The sequence below is a fragment of the Vombatus ursinus genome, unplaced genomic scaffold, assembly GCF_900497805.2.
Source record: "Vombatus ursinus unplaced genomic scaffold, bare-nosed wombat genome assembly UNPS02009835.1, whole genome shotgun sequence".
NCBI classification, from domain to species: Eukaryota; Metazoa; Chordata; class Mammalia; order Diprotodontia; family Vombatidae; genus Vombatus; species Vombatus ursinus.
In genome coordinates this window covers 1,701,587-1,717,070 of record NW_020949613.1, presented here as the reverse complement: position 1 = coordinate 1,717,070, position 15,484 = coordinate 1,701,587, and the positions used below count along the sequence as shown (strand labels likewise).

Here is a 15,484-nt window from a genome sequence, read left to right as displayed (position 1 = left end):
CACACACACACACACACACACACACACACACACACACACACACACACACACACACAGCAGTTTCTAGGCAGTTTGGGAAATGCAGATAGTACATTTCAGAACTCAAAACAAGTAGCTGGTTCCCAGGTGGGTTTCACACTTACCTATGCCATCAGGAAGAACATCCAGTAAATTCTGAGAAATGACTAAATCTGTTATGGAAGCTAGGCCGCTGATCTCGTCAGGAAGTCTTTCCAGCTTATTTTCCGAGACATCCAAGCAGAGCAGGTTTTTCAAGTTTCCTATTTCCTACATTAATGACACAGAAAAAGAAAATCTTGTTCAAACATGCAAGGATTGTTTGCACTGGAATGTACTAAAACAACCTCATGCCATTAAATTCCCAAAGGAAGAGTTAGGACAACATGTTTCCTAAATTTTGAAAATCACTTAAATCTAACAACTGAATTGAAGCCAGGCGCTTTTTCATGAAAAACAGACTAAAACTGTAGAATTGTCACTCTCAAAGGTATGATAATCCTCTGGAAAACAATTAGGATCCTAGGATTTCGTACTAGAAGGTCCCTTAAAGATTATCTAGGCCAACCCCTAGAATTTTCTCAGAATTTTCCCAATAACTACATTTTCCATCAGCGGCACTGCTTGGTTTCAACTCCACAGAACATCACGCTCCCGGACACATGGCCCGCCCACAACATCTCCCTTCCTGGTACATGACCTGTCCCCTTTCCTACTTCCTTTTCTGCAATGTCTACCCCCATTAGATTATAGGCTCTTTGAGGGCATAGACTATCTTTTTCTTTTCTTATTTGCATCCTCACTGCTCGGCACAGTACCCAGCACATAGGTGCTTAATAAATGTTTATTGAATTGATTTGAATTTTTAACAATAAATACATAATCCTATTACTCTATGTTATAAACTGAATTTTGTCTCTCCCATTAAACTGTGAGCCCCTTGTGAGCAGGGACTGTTTTTTTGCTTTTCTGTGTATTCCTAACATTTAGCATAGCAGCTAGAACATAGCAGACACTTAACAATTGTTTGTTGATTTTTTTTCCTAAAAAATTAGTAAATTCTATTTATCAATTTCTTTCCTTATCATATGTCTATTTTTAAATTAAGATTACAAGAATTCAAATTTACTGAACCTTTCTGGTGGTGTAGATTTTGAAGAAATAGTATTTTACTGTACAAAGATAATTTTAAATATAAATGTGGCTTGTTATAAATAAACCAGATGATTGAAAAGATCATAGACTAAATTTTCATCCTAAGGAGTGCATATTTACATGTGTACATATATAAATATATATATTTTTAGGCTTCCCCGCCCTTCAGCTGGTGTTCCGTAATTCTCAAGATATGCCCTTCTCCCTCCCCTCTTTCTCCTCTGTCCCCCAAAATAACTACCACTCCCACTTTTATCCACCCTGAAACTCCCCAGTTAACTTTCCACCCAACTCCAAATCCAAACTAAATGTTCAACCCATATCAGCTAATGATTACCTTTCATTTCACTATTTTAGGAATTTTTGATCACACCAACTCAGAAACTCAGCATAGGCTCATTAACCCAGAAAAGGGACATAAAAAATTGTGCTATGGTTACCATTAAGGGAGACAGGTGACATTTAGGCTAGAGTTTACTCCTATGGATTCTTCTAATTTATAAAGGATGATGGAAAAACAAAACCATATATGCACTCATAACACTACCCAAGGGGCTTTGTCTTTGTAAGCTAAAGGTGAGAGAGACAGAGAGAAGTTTTCCTTGCACATAGTAGATATTTTATAAATGTTCAAAGACAAATAAATGCTACTCCCAAACACATGATAAAAAATATTCATTACAGTTGAATTAATACAATTAAACAAATCAGTCTATACAGTCAGTTTTACTATAATGCTTTTTTTGAGAATGCAGATTTTTTCCAATGCAACTGATATATTACGGAACATTTTGTGTACAACTTGAATTTTGAGTTTGCTTATATGCAATTTCTTCCTCGAGGAACATTGGGAGAACACAGAAAACACCATTTCACAATAACCCACAAGTTGTGACTCTTCAGAAGCCTACTTTCAATAAGCAAACTTCAGGTCTTTTTCAAGGTAAAGTGCGTATTTATGGTATGTCTTCTGATGAAGTAGGAACTGTGGGTGGAGGAGGCCTGATATGTCCTACCTAGTCCCCCACATTCCACCATGGATCAGGTCTCCAACCTTGGAGCTACAGCCCATTGAGGCTCCACCCTTCAGCCTGGACCAGTGGGAACTGGGGCACAGGTTGAGTAGCAGCTGAGGCAGAGGATGCTGCTATTATGTACAGCACTATTTATGTATTTGTTAACCATTTAACGTGTATAAAATCGTGCTACAATTTTTAGTAGGTTTCTATCTCTTTCTTTACGTGTCGCTCATGAAGTTTTTGAGCATTGTGCCTCTACTTTCATTTTTCCCATAAGCTCTGTGGTTTTTATTACTCAATTGTGCACAGCTCAGTTCCTTGGGAGAATGCATGTGTCAAATTATAGCAGACCTGACTGTATCTTAAAATATTTCAAAAAGAATCACCTACATATAATTATTAAACTAAAGACTGATTTTAGTATGCAGTAAAAAAACCAAACTTAGAGATGGAGAAAGAAAGGGAAATAAAAGGACATTAGGAGCAGAAATCAACCCTGGAGTAGTATGAGCAAAAATTGTGGCAAACTCAAAAAAAGAGAGCTTTTTAAAAAGCTGCTGTCTCTGGTCACCAGATGGAAGAGTCAGCTTATTATGGCTGCATAAAATAGCTATTATACTTCGAGATCTGTATGAGACCCAACTGTATTTGGAACATGGCTTTTATATTTAGTAATAACCAGAGAAAAACACCTACCACATGCCAACAAAACAACTTGTAATACTTAAGAGAGACATATAAGTACAGCTTTTTATACTGCTTTTACATGACTATCACAGGAATCTTAAGAGCAGTAAGTAGTTTAAATTACTCCAAAGCATTTGGCACCCTATAAAGTGCTACAGAAATATACGCCAATTATAAAACAGATCTCAGAATTTACCCAGACATTTGTTGACTCCAAACTAGGTGAGGTAGATATAGATAACAGGGTTCCCAAACATCAAGGTACTCTATCAAGTCAACAAGCAAGCATTTATTAAGCACCTACTATGTACTAGGTGCTATGTTAAGCTCTGCCCCTTCCCATTAACCAACCCCATCCCCATCCAAAAAAAAAAAAAAACAGCCCCTGCTTTCTAAGACTTCACGGTCTATTGGAAGAAATGATTGAGCATTTTAATTTCATCCTATAAAAAGCAAAATAAACAGTGTCTGAAAAAAATCTTCCTTCAAATGTGATTTTCCATTACTCCTCCTCAGTTTGGCAAGTGTCTTTTTTACTTATAAAGCAGAAGTGAGTTTGCTTTGTGTTTTATGTCGTTTTAAAGTTATTATCTACCTGAGGCAACTCAGCCAGCTGATTTCCATCCAACCAGAGATCCTCAAGGTGTAGGAGTGCTCCAATTGTTTCTGGCTAAAAGCAGGCAAAATAAAGTTATGGTCAAGAGAAGAAAAAATAGACCAAAGCTCTCAGTCATGAACTAAGTAAAACAGAAGTCTACATTTGTCATCAATTCTATCTAGTATCATAAAATACAATCAGTGTATCTTTAGTAAGAAAAAGTCAAATGGCAATGAGTAATCTACCCAAAGATAAAATGGAAGGAGATGTGGTTCATAATTAGATTTGCTCTGAAATAGTGACTTCTCCGGATTTGGTTGAAAAACATTGAGATTCCACCACTAAGAAGTTCTCGTTAGCATCCAATGGTCATTCTACTTCACGCTCAATCATCAGTACTCCTCTGCCTTCACAAAGCTTCAAGGTCTCCATTTGCCATTTCCTTCTCTTTTCTACTTTAAAATGCCAGTTCCCATTCCCATCCACTGGGATCAACCCTTATTCCAACTCCTTCACCCAGCTAAGCATTAACCTTGGCTTGTTAATAGCATCTTTTATCTCTTATTCATAAGCCCTAGATGAATTGTGGCAAATTCCTCAGTGGTCCCAGCTCACCCATGAAAGTTAAAAGAGCTGTTTGTCCATGAATGAAGTGTGACATTTAACAAGGATGAGTATTTTCAGTTTCCATCTTCTTTCCACAAAGGCTTACCAAATTGTAGATTTCATTGTTTCCTAAGTCAAGCTCCTTTAGTCTCTGTAGCTGGGTGAGAGATCTGTGAGGGAAATAAAGCCAAAAGGAGAAGCAATATCAATTGGGGTAGAGATCAAGAACAAAAGCACTTTCCATGCTTACACAGTTCTGAAAAATACGCTTTAGCATATATTATTAGTTACAAACTATCAAAAACAGAATTGGAAAGTGAAGACTACTGTCCCCCAGTTTATTTGCCAAATATACACAACCTTTTAGGACAAGGCACTGCTTTCCACAAAAGTCATTTAGCATGAGATGGCATTTAAGATGGGGGCATCTGCCAGAAACCAAAATGCTCCAATGTTACCATAGAGAGGCAGTTTAATAAATCAACATCTATCAGCTTATTACAATTCATTAGGCAAGGGCAAGGAAGGGGCGAATATGAAATCATTTTTTAAAATGCATCCCATCTGGCAATGGGTTATCTTCACATGGAAAAAAATTCTCTCCATTTAATATTCCCTCCCAGGTCCCCTGGAAACTCACTCAGGCAAATACGTAAGTAGATTCTCTCTTAGTTCCAATGAAGCCAGGTTATAAAGGCTGGAAATTAAGCATGGAAAAGAATAAGCAAAATTTTTGAAATCCCATTTCCCCCCACCTGAATCTGAAGGTCTTAATGAAACAACATAAGGTGGTACAGTGGATACAGTGCCAAGTCTGGAGTCAGGAAGACTCATTTTACTGAGTTCAAATCTGGCCTCAGACACTTGCAAGCTGTGTGACCCTGGACAAGTCATTTACCTCTGCTTGCCTCAGTTCCTCATCTGTAAAATGAGTCAGAGAAGGAAATGGCAAACCACTCCAGAATCTTTGTCAAGAAAACCCCAAATGATGTCACAACCCCAAATGATGACACAATTGAAACAACTGAACAACAACAACTGTGATAGCCTGGGGGAGGGAGCGGGGGAGATAACATCTCTTCAATAATCATTAAGGAATAAAAATATCTATTCCATACATCATAACGTTAAAACATTAGTCACTTTTTTGGAAATACGCAAGGCATAGATCCTTAAGAAATTAGTACCAGAGCATATGATTTTATTTATTTATGATTCCAAGACATCCCCAGAACAAACATCTCATGCTTCTAACATGAGAATACTCCCACCAATACAACCACCCCCGGGACAGAGATAGAAACACAACATGTGTTTCTGCTGGCTTGTTTTTTTTTTTTTTTTAAACATGCCAATGATGTGTCGTGACTATAAAAAAATAATAATGCTTTTAATCTCACAGGGCTCAAGGCAATTCATATATATTATTGTACTTATCCAAATAATCCCTGTTTTAAAGGCATAGATAATGAGGCCCAGAGAGGTTAAATGCTTTCTGTAAGATTGTATGCCAAAAAAAAAAAATGTGTGGCAGGGCTTAGAGAGGAACTTGATTTTAAAACTCAAAACACAGGCTTCTTCTAAGTAGATTCTGCTGCCTTACCCAGAAAGATAGGACAAGCCATTACGCGTCTGCAAGAGAGAGGAGAAATGATAAAAATCTCTCCCCTTCGTTGTTGATTCTATAAATGAATTTTAATATCCACTGATAACCAAAAATATGTATTTCTATAAGATGTTATAAACGGTATGATGTACTATATTAAAACATATAGTCTACCCAACTTTGTATCCTCACAATTCTAAGATACAATGCACTCTAAGCTGTACATTTACCCTACCAGCTCCAGCTTTTACAATATTACCATAGAAAAATTCAGATTATTCAAGAGGTTATTTATGTGCATACAAAACATGGAGCCCAACATTATCCTAACACCATAATCTGTCTTAATCCTGTATCCTCCCCTCTCAAAACAAAATATAAACCAGAAATTGAGTCTACAAAGAAAACAGGTTACATCACATCAGGAAATGTGAATTTGACTTGAATGACAGAATACAGAAATTCTTTAAATCTCAACTTAATCCCAGGCTATAAATCCGTTTTTTTTAAGGCTAACTGTAAACTGAAATGTACCATCAACAGTTTTAGGTAGAGTGAATGAAAATGGCTCTTAATGATCACAATTACTGGAACTTGGCAAAAAAAAAAAAAAGTAAGTCCTATTACATGGGGCAAACTTAAGCATTAACAATATGTTATTTAATCTTCTCAATATTTTTCAAATAATTTATCCTTTAAAAAAATTTAGCAAGGTTTCTGTTGACAAATGGTAGGCAAACCATCATAGGGAATGCAATTCTATACAGAGCTTGGAAGTTTCACTCCCTTAAAATGCTGGTACCTTCCCTCTGTGATTATCTCCAATTTATCTGATACAGTCCTTGTTCACACATAGCTATTTGTATATTGTTTCCCCCATTAGAATGTGAGCTCTGTGAGAGCTTGGACTGGTTTTTATCTTTCCTGGAATTCCCAGGGCTTAGCACATAGTAGGCATTGATAAATCCTTGTTGACTTGACCTGACTTTCAAACATTTAGTTGTATTTGTTCTTAAGCCAATTGTGCATGGTGTTTTTTAGGTGGGGTTTTAAGGGAAGAAAATAATCCAATATACATTCCTCAGTATTTGTCCGAATATGTCATCTTGAAATACAGATCACAGCCACAAAATAAGATATCTGAAATGCAAAAATATATTCATCTATACTGAAAAAATACCACCAATTATAAGCCACATTCAGTGTTATATAAGCCAGATTTAGGGAAGAGTGACCCATACTGGACTAGTACCACAGTATTCAAAAATCAATCTGTACTACTTACAGAAAAACAAAGTCTTAAAAGACAAATATAACATGAGAACTAGAAATTTGTAGTTAATTACATTTCCATGAAGTTTTGAAAAACTCATTTAATGTCTAACCAGTTCTACATAGGAAAGAATAGTCATTTAATGTTTATGCAATGCCACATTTGCAAAATCAATCACAGGATCCTATTATTTTGAGATGGAAGGGACTTTTTTTTTTTTTTTTTTGGCGAGGCAATAGGGGTTAAGTGATTTTGTCACACAGCTAGTAAGTGTCAAGTGTCTGATCGGAGACTGGATTTGAACTCAGGTCCTCCTGACTCCAGAGACAGTGCTCTATCCACTCAGCCACCTCGCAGCCCCTGAGGGAAGGGACTTTTGAGCTCATCTAGTCCAACGCCCATATTTTATAGCTGAGGAAGGTTAGGCCCAGAGGCGCAGAGGACAGCACGCACACACACACACAGAGTGAAAGGCAGTATAGAGAGTTGGATTTAGAGTCCAGAAAAACAAGTAACAAATTATCAAAGCCTCTATTTCCTCATTTGTCAAATAAGGATGATAAGAGCTGTAGAACTTAATTCACAGGGTTATTTCAAGGCTCAAATAAGATAATGTATATAAAATGCTTAGCAAACCTAAAAGTTTCAATGCTAGTTATAATTATTATTACACAAACTCTTTAACTGCAGCATTTTAGAACGTTTGATGTCAAAAATCTCTACTTTTAAAATGCCACTACTTTGCTCAACTTATTTGAATCTTTTTAAACAATAAATAAAAAACAAACAGTTATAATTCTAGGTGTCCTTGTTAAGAACTTGATAAAGCCTCCAAATTAAATAAACATATACCTTAATATTCTTGACTTAAATGCCAAAGTGGCCACAAGGAAGGATAGAGAAAAATATTTTGGAAAAAAAAAAGTCATTATAGGAATAAGAAATAAACAAAGTCAATGGCTTATATGCTAAATAGAAGGGTCATACCTATATATTACGGATACTTCTTTCTAGAAGAGAGTCAGGTACCCAATATTACGAGCGTGAAATGTCATCACAAAAAAAATTTAATTTTTTTAATATTTTACAAGAAACAACTGGTTAGCTATAAGGCAGTTATTTATGAGGCAGCTGTGTATAGTAAAGGACCAGCTTGCTAGAGCAAGAACCGAAATCAACACAAAACCACAACAAAAATGAAGAGACATGAGGCTTGAGGCAATGCCTCATTTAAAACAAGCTATTAATATCAAAAGAATAAGAAATGGATAATGTCGTAGACATTGACATACTCTATCATCATTTCCTAAGGAAATTTAAGTATATGAATAGGAAGGCATCACAATGAAAGGATTCAAAGAACCTAGAAACTGCCTCAGTCTACAAACCCTGTTCTTCTCGCTGAGCAGATGTAGATTAGCCAAGGTCAACACTAGCTTAGAATACAAGCTATTTTGTAAAATCTTATGGAATAAAACAGTAGAAAATTATGAGCAGGATCACTTAATAATAAGAAAGTAGTCAAGGAAAATTAAGAGAAAGAATGGCTTGAGACCTGAAGCCAGATCATCCCAGGGACATTCAGGCATGAAAATAAAAGGATGATTAAAACAAAAAAAAAAGACCAGAGACAGAAAGAGAGAAACATCTGGAAAATCTTCTACAGACTCTTTCCTCAATGATATTTCTATTCTAATATCATTATCTCCAATATGTTGCAGGATGAAGCAGAAATGGCTAAGTTAGGAAGAAGTCTGTGCTGAAGCTGTTAATCTTGAGGACAAGGAGGGATCATCTCTCAAGATAAGTGAAAGAGGAGACAATGTTTCACTCTTAGGGGTGGGGGGAGTAAATTCAAAGATTTTTTTAAGTTAGAAATAAGATAAAAATACCAATACCTACTTTCCCACCACGACAATTTTGTTATGGTAATAACTCACATGTGATTTGAGGGTACGTTTGATAAACATCTAAGAAGGGAGTCTAGCTTTCACAAATAACATTCACCATCGACACCTCACAAAACTGACTGAAAGGAAAAGCGACCATAAGATCCCACTAAGTGCTTGCCAACTTAAAAAAAATTGAATGGGTAGAATAAATTTTGGTCTTAAAGGTCATGCTCCAACAAGGTGTCTCTTATCCTTATGTCAAAACCATATAATATTCCTTGAAAGATGTAACAGATAACTTTGATGATCTCCTGATTAAAATAAAGCCCAGCATAAAACAGAGATGGTATGCTTGCCCAAGATGCTTCCCACTGTCAAGGGATATACTCAGCATGGAGCCCAAATCGAAGAAGAATTCCCTATGGATGATGAAGCCTTCCATTTACTCCTCTTTGTAGGTGGCATTATGCTGAGTGCACCAAGTCCCGGAAGATCCTTTTGAATGAGAAGCAAAACTAATCAAAAGAGTTTAAAGTATCCATATTTAAAAACCAAGCCCAAGAAGAATAGCTATTCTCCTGATTATACCATCCACTTGGATGCACAGATAGGGCTAATCTATCATTACAAACATGAGACAGAAACTAAGCATAAATAATGAATTGAGATAAAGAAAAAAGAAAGAGGCAAGCAAGTCACACTGCCTTTGGAAAACTGCGTAACGCAAATTTCTCCCAGAAATAACAGCCTAACTTTTTAACATCAATATTCTTCCAGTGATTATGACTCACACGGATGTGAGTCATAAGTGACATAGTCTCCACAGAATTAAAGTTGTGGGCTATCCAAAAAGAATGGTACAAGGTAGACAAGAGAAGGCTGCAATATACTAACAAGAAAGAGCTGCATAGGAGAACTGGCATAAAAGAAATCATCAGGGAAATATATGACCCCCAAAAAAGAGGTGAAAGAGTCACAGAGCAAGGGTGAGGGATAGATAACCTATGGGCAGCCCACTTGCGCTGTTACTACCTAGCAATGTCAAGAGGTTTAAACGGAGGCTCCCAGCACATTTTGGGAGGACATGTACCAAGGACAAAAAAGGATGTAGACAGGGGCAGCTAGGTAGTGCAGTGGATACAGCACTGGCTCTGAAGTCGGGAGGACCTGAGTTCAAATCCGGCCTCAGATCAAACACTTGACATTTACTAGCTGTGTGACCCTGGGCAAGTCAGTTAACCCCAATTGCCTAAAAATAAAAATAAATAATAATAAAAAAAAGGATGTAGACAATTTGCAATCTGTACTGTTATAGGAAATACCCACATCACACATCCCAAGTGACAGAGTAAACACAACCTGTTGATATCTCCCTTACGTATGTAAAAATAATACAAGATTCCTTTAAAGATGTAACAGGAGATATAAACAAACTGTGTTTAATGACCTGATGGTTCATGTCAAGTAAAGTATAAAACAAGAAGTATACGCTAGCTCTAAGTATTTGATGTGCTACTATCATGAGAAATGAATCCAAATGGGAAAAGATTCCCTATAAATGATGAGGGTCCTATTTCTATATTGTATTCAAGCAAAATCAAAGTTGAAACTAAGTGGAATTTATGTTTGCTTTTGGGAAAGCTTTATTTTGCAAGCTTTTCATCTCAAGTCTTCTGTTGTTCCCCACTGAAAGCAATGGAAACAATTAGCTCAGAAAAATTATATTCCAATGGAAAATCTTCTGGTAAAATATTCTGAGATCTCTTTTTATATACACCAAGGAAAGTTAGGAACTGAAGGGCAGGTATGATGCTGTGAACAAGAAATAGAAAATGCAGAGATATTAGCTGTAAGTACCACATTCTCATCAGCAATAGCTACTTAAACCCAAGAGTCTCGACTGGCTTAGAATTGTCCTCAGTTCAGGATCACTCATTTAACACCAGAACAAAACTGGGGATTTGACGATCTGAATAAATCCAAACCCAGGTTTCCACTTGTGAAATTGTCCCAGTCTCTCAAAAAGATTCTTTCCTCTAACCTCAATTTGGTTGAAACCCAGATAATCTGTAAGATTAGAGAAAAAGTGAGAAATCATCAACTTCAATATTTTCTGTACTTTACTATCCTTCTACAATTGTGGTTGTAGTGTGGTTTCTCTTCTACAATATAGAATTTTCAACTCCATGGCAATGTACCTCAGTCCAGAGGCAAGATAAAGGTAAACAAACTGTATGTTGGGGAGGCGGGGTGCAGGGATTAGGACAGAACTTGTGATTTCCCTGGTATAGAGGATACCCAGAAATTCCCCCTACTGATGAAGGTCAGTACCTTCTCTGCAACTTGTAGTATAAGGTAGCTACCTAAAGTACTGCAAAGTTACATGACTTGCCCAGTGTTATAAAGGCAGTATTGAGAACTTGAACCCAGGTTCTGCTACACCAAGCTGTTATTAAATTAGCTCAAAAGAATGCATCAGAGGTGAAACTTGAAGTCAAATCTTCAAGTATAGCTTTCTATTTGCTAGGCGACAATGCTTCTCCTGTGGCGGATGGGGAGAACAAGGAGACGGACAGGGAGGGAGAGAGAGAGGGAAGGGGGGAGGGGGAGAGAGAGAGAGAGGAAGAGAGAGAGAGAGAGAGAGAGGTACACAGAGGCAGGAAAGGAAATACTCAAAATCCATTTGACTTTACCAGTCACCTCTGTTGGAATATGATACATAGAGGTGAGAGAAAACCAGCAAATCTGTCTAGCAATTTTCCAAATACAGAAGCAGAGACTTGGGTGATAACCATGCCATGAAGCTGACTGACTGAACTTTTCCATCACATATGCTTCAACTTCTGAAAAATGACAGTGACGTACACCCATGTTAAAAGTTTCCATTGTCCTCTACAAAGAATATGACTTTATCCTTCTTCCCTGCCCTATTTCCTCCCCATCCCCTTGTTCCACACCCAAATAATTTTAAAACTTCTTAGGGGCACTCTAGAACTTAATGTTTACAAAGTTCACAAAAGTAGTTGCAAAAGTTGTAATATTTCTTAAATAAAATTGTAGGTCAAAACTATAATCTTAAGGTTCTATTTCCAGGTTTGGATGAAGTGGTTATTTTAAAGAATTTACATCTGTTCCTCACTATGTTTAAAATACTTTTAATCCACTTGAATTTTTTTTTTCCATTTTGGAAGCCAAGAAACCTTGGAGAAATGGAGAGTCAAAAAACAGTAGAAAGAATCATCCAAATACACAAACCATATACTAAAAAATATTAAACTATAAGAAATGTAACAAAAGCCTAAAGGCAGTCAGATTTTTTTTTCAAAAGATCTTTTTTTGGAGAAAGTTTTTTGTGCTTACCCATTACTTCATTAGCCAATGAGTTGTTTCAATTTGAGAGTTAAAAAGCAGGGTGCCACCAGTTTTAATTTCCATTTGGTTACTTTGCTTTGGAAAATGTAAAAACAAAATTCTGGTATGCTTTGATTTTTGAAACAATAACCATTTTATGGCAAATTCTAACCCACAGAAAAGAATGTTTTTACACATGGCGAAAGTTCTCAGAAAGGAACACTTGCTCTCTCTCTCTCCCTCTCTCTCTCTCTCTCTCTCTCTCCTCAATCATCTTAACAGTAAGCATAAGTGGCCAAGTCAGCCTTCGGCTGTGGTAACATCTCAAAGAACCTGCATCTTATTAGCTAGAGCAGTGAAGTTTTCACAGTTGCTGGTCTGCAAAAATTCAGGTTATCATTCCCAAGGGCAGTAGGAGCCTAAAATTCAGACTGCTCTTCTCCAGTTCAATCAGTCACAAATTACTGGGCCAGTCCACCTGGAAAATCCTTCTACTTACGTAGAATCCTCACAACTAAATGTTCAAGAATGCTATTCTTAGACAAGAAAATGTAATTAAGCAGTGAGAAGTGCATCCTAAACAACAGTGAGACAGAAATGACTTCCAAGAATAGGTTAACTTTATACTGGATGATGAAGCTGGGTAGTTAACTTTCTCTGGAGCAAATTTAGGCCTCTAGCTTCATTTATTATTGACTCACAAAAAAACACATTTTACAATACTAGAATGCTATTTTGGAACATTTAAATCCATTCATAAGAGCAGTGAAATGAATCTGAACAATTGGAAGCCTATTCAGAAAGTATTATCCATCCAAGTTACACAAAAAGGAAATGTTTGCACATTTCTGGGCAACAAAAACATTAAAAAAAAAAGTTATTTTCAAGGGTGTCTCTGAAAATAAAAATCTCTCACGAAGAATACTTTGGTATGTTACAGGCTACACCAAGGGTTTGCAACTACTCTCTCAGAACTTCTAAAGGAGGCAGAATCTTCAAGACATATTTCTGTCCTCTGACAGCAAGAGGAAGTGTGGAAGTGGTGGTATTTTAAGCACTGTCACTGGCATCTATTTAGTACTTGAGTATGAGTGTGACATTGAGGTAGGTACACTACAAAGTGAATTATAAAGCAAGATCCCTGTTACCTTGAAGTGTTAGGTGATCCAGGAACACACATTCATATATAGATACACACACACATATAAACGCATACATATATACATGTATACATATATACACGTATACATATATACATATACATATACACATATTTACACATAATTTAAGAAATTAACCAGCTCATCCATAGAAGCATATACAATAAAAGGAGTAAATTCATATAATCAGCAGCCACAGTCTGCATAGTGAAGGAATTGGCTATTTTTCTTATGATTTATCAGGAGGCTTAATGAATGGAAGGGGGAGATATTAAGGGTTGGCTGACTAGTTTGAACAACTAGTAGAAGGATTAAGGGGCAAGTGGCCTTCCAGGTATTTCAGCCTAGTAAAAGGCTCCGAAGAGCAAATTCTTGGTCCTGTTCCACAAGCAAAGTCCTAGCTAGAAATTTCTGGGCTTGAGTGAGGCAAGTACCACGAAGAGTGCCCTCCGTTGGAGGGCAGCAGGGGAGAAGTTTCAGCTGGCCTATTCTAACTAACTATTCTTGCTCAACAGTTGCTAAGCTCTGCCATTTCTATGCTGTTGAAAGACTGGAAAGCACTGATGGTGCCCTCTAAATTAGGCACCCTGGGATCTTGGCCCCACCCTTGTTATGTCTCTTTCCACAAGGCACAGCCACTACAGTTATCAGTATAGTGTGGACAATCTCCAACCATCTTCATGTCATGTCTCCCTGCTGTCTCACAGGAACAATATTCCACATTCCAGTCCTGGAACCATAATTAACCCACACTACCAGGCTGGGAAAGCATGTCAATCAATTGGCCTCAGGGTCCATTCAGCATCCCAGTGACTTCCCAGGTTAAACCACTGAATGCCAATCTCTATATCAGTAGTCTTCTCATATTAGAATGTAAGTTCTTTTAAGGGCAGGAGTTGTCTTGTTTTTTGTATCTGAATCCTCAGCAGTTAACAGAGTGGCTGGCACTTAGTAAGTGTTTAATAAATATTGCTTGACTGACTATACGCCAAATTTTTTTGTTAACTGAATATTTTAAATTTACTAAGAGCATTCACTATTAAAAAGAATCCTAGAGGAAGCAGATAATTATTGATGAATTTATGTTGTGTATAAATGCAGAAATTCCTATATTGGATCTGTGCTATTAAGTTAGCTTCATTAGGCTTCTCTTTTTTTATTCCGTTCACTCAACAATCTTTAAATTAAATATCTATTCAGGACAAAGCACTATAAATATGCTTAAAAGAAGTCACACTTGTACATAAATTAGGATTCCATCAAGTCAGGTCAAGAAGCATTTATTAAGCATCTATGATGTGCTAGGCATTGTGCTGAGCATCAGGGATACAAATACAAGAAGGAAGAAACAGTACCTAGCCTTGAAGTACTTACATTTTAATGGTAGAAGACAACACATAAAAAGAAACTAAAAAGGTGCTCACACAGTAGCATAGTAGACAAAGTCCACAGTAATGCCTAGAGAGGAATGAAGACATGGCTGGCCTGGGCATCCTCCTTAGAATGGAGGTTGTGAGACGAACTAGCCAATCAGAAAAAGAGGCTATAGGGGTATAGGGTAGGTACTATCAATGTGAGTAGCCCAGGGGTAGAATGAATTTCCAGGATGTTGAGGTTTCTATGGTTTCAAATGGTTCCCCTTCTTTTCAATCATTTATTGGTATTTTCCAGAGAAGCACAATGTCTAAGATAACCCGCCAACCTCTTTGTAAAGAAGAACTACACTTAATATCTCCCCAAAGTCTTGAGATCACTTGGAGGATGCTAGTTGGGTTTTTTTTGTTTGTTGCTTTGTTTGCTTGTTTGGTTGGTTGGTTGTTTTTTAAGTAAACAAGTACTTTATGAAGTACTGGAGAGAGATATAGGATCATGGATTTATTTGAAGTTATATGAACTAACCAGTCACCAGGCTCAAGGTCATACAGGCAGTGGGATGTGACAACGCTGGGATGGAAGATGGATCCTCTTACTACAAATCCAATCCCCCTCCTATCGTGCCATGCAGACTGTTAACTCTATTCCTTTCTTCCTCGAAATCCCTGTGAGACCTCAGGGATGAGAAGGAAGGAGGGAGGAAGGAAGGAAGGAAGGAAGGAAGGAAGGAAGGAAGGAAGGAAGA

At 37.1% G+C, this 15,484-nt stretch overlaps 1 protein-coding gene across 1 annotated transcript in view; it reads right to left on the bottom strand.

The window, feature by feature from the left end:
* LRRC1 (leucine rich repeat containing 1) overlaps nucleotides 1-15,484 on the bottom strand; it is a 189,546-nt gene that overhangs the window by 46,085 nt on the left and 127,977 nt on the right. Inside the window, exons 5-8 of the mRNA XM_027853009.1 lie at nucleotides 4,724-4,780; nucleotides 4,190-4,253; nucleotides 3,475-3,549; nucleotides 144-288 (exon numbers count right to left, since the gene is read on the bottom strand). Of these exons, the coding sequence (XP_027708810.1) occupies nucleotides 144-288; nucleotides 3,475-3,549; nucleotides 4,190-4,253; nucleotides 4,724-4,780 (341 nt within the window). The remainder of the gene's footprint in view (nucleotides 1-143; nucleotides 289-3,474; nucleotides 3,550-4,189; nucleotides 4,254-4,723; nucleotides 4,781-15,484) is intronic.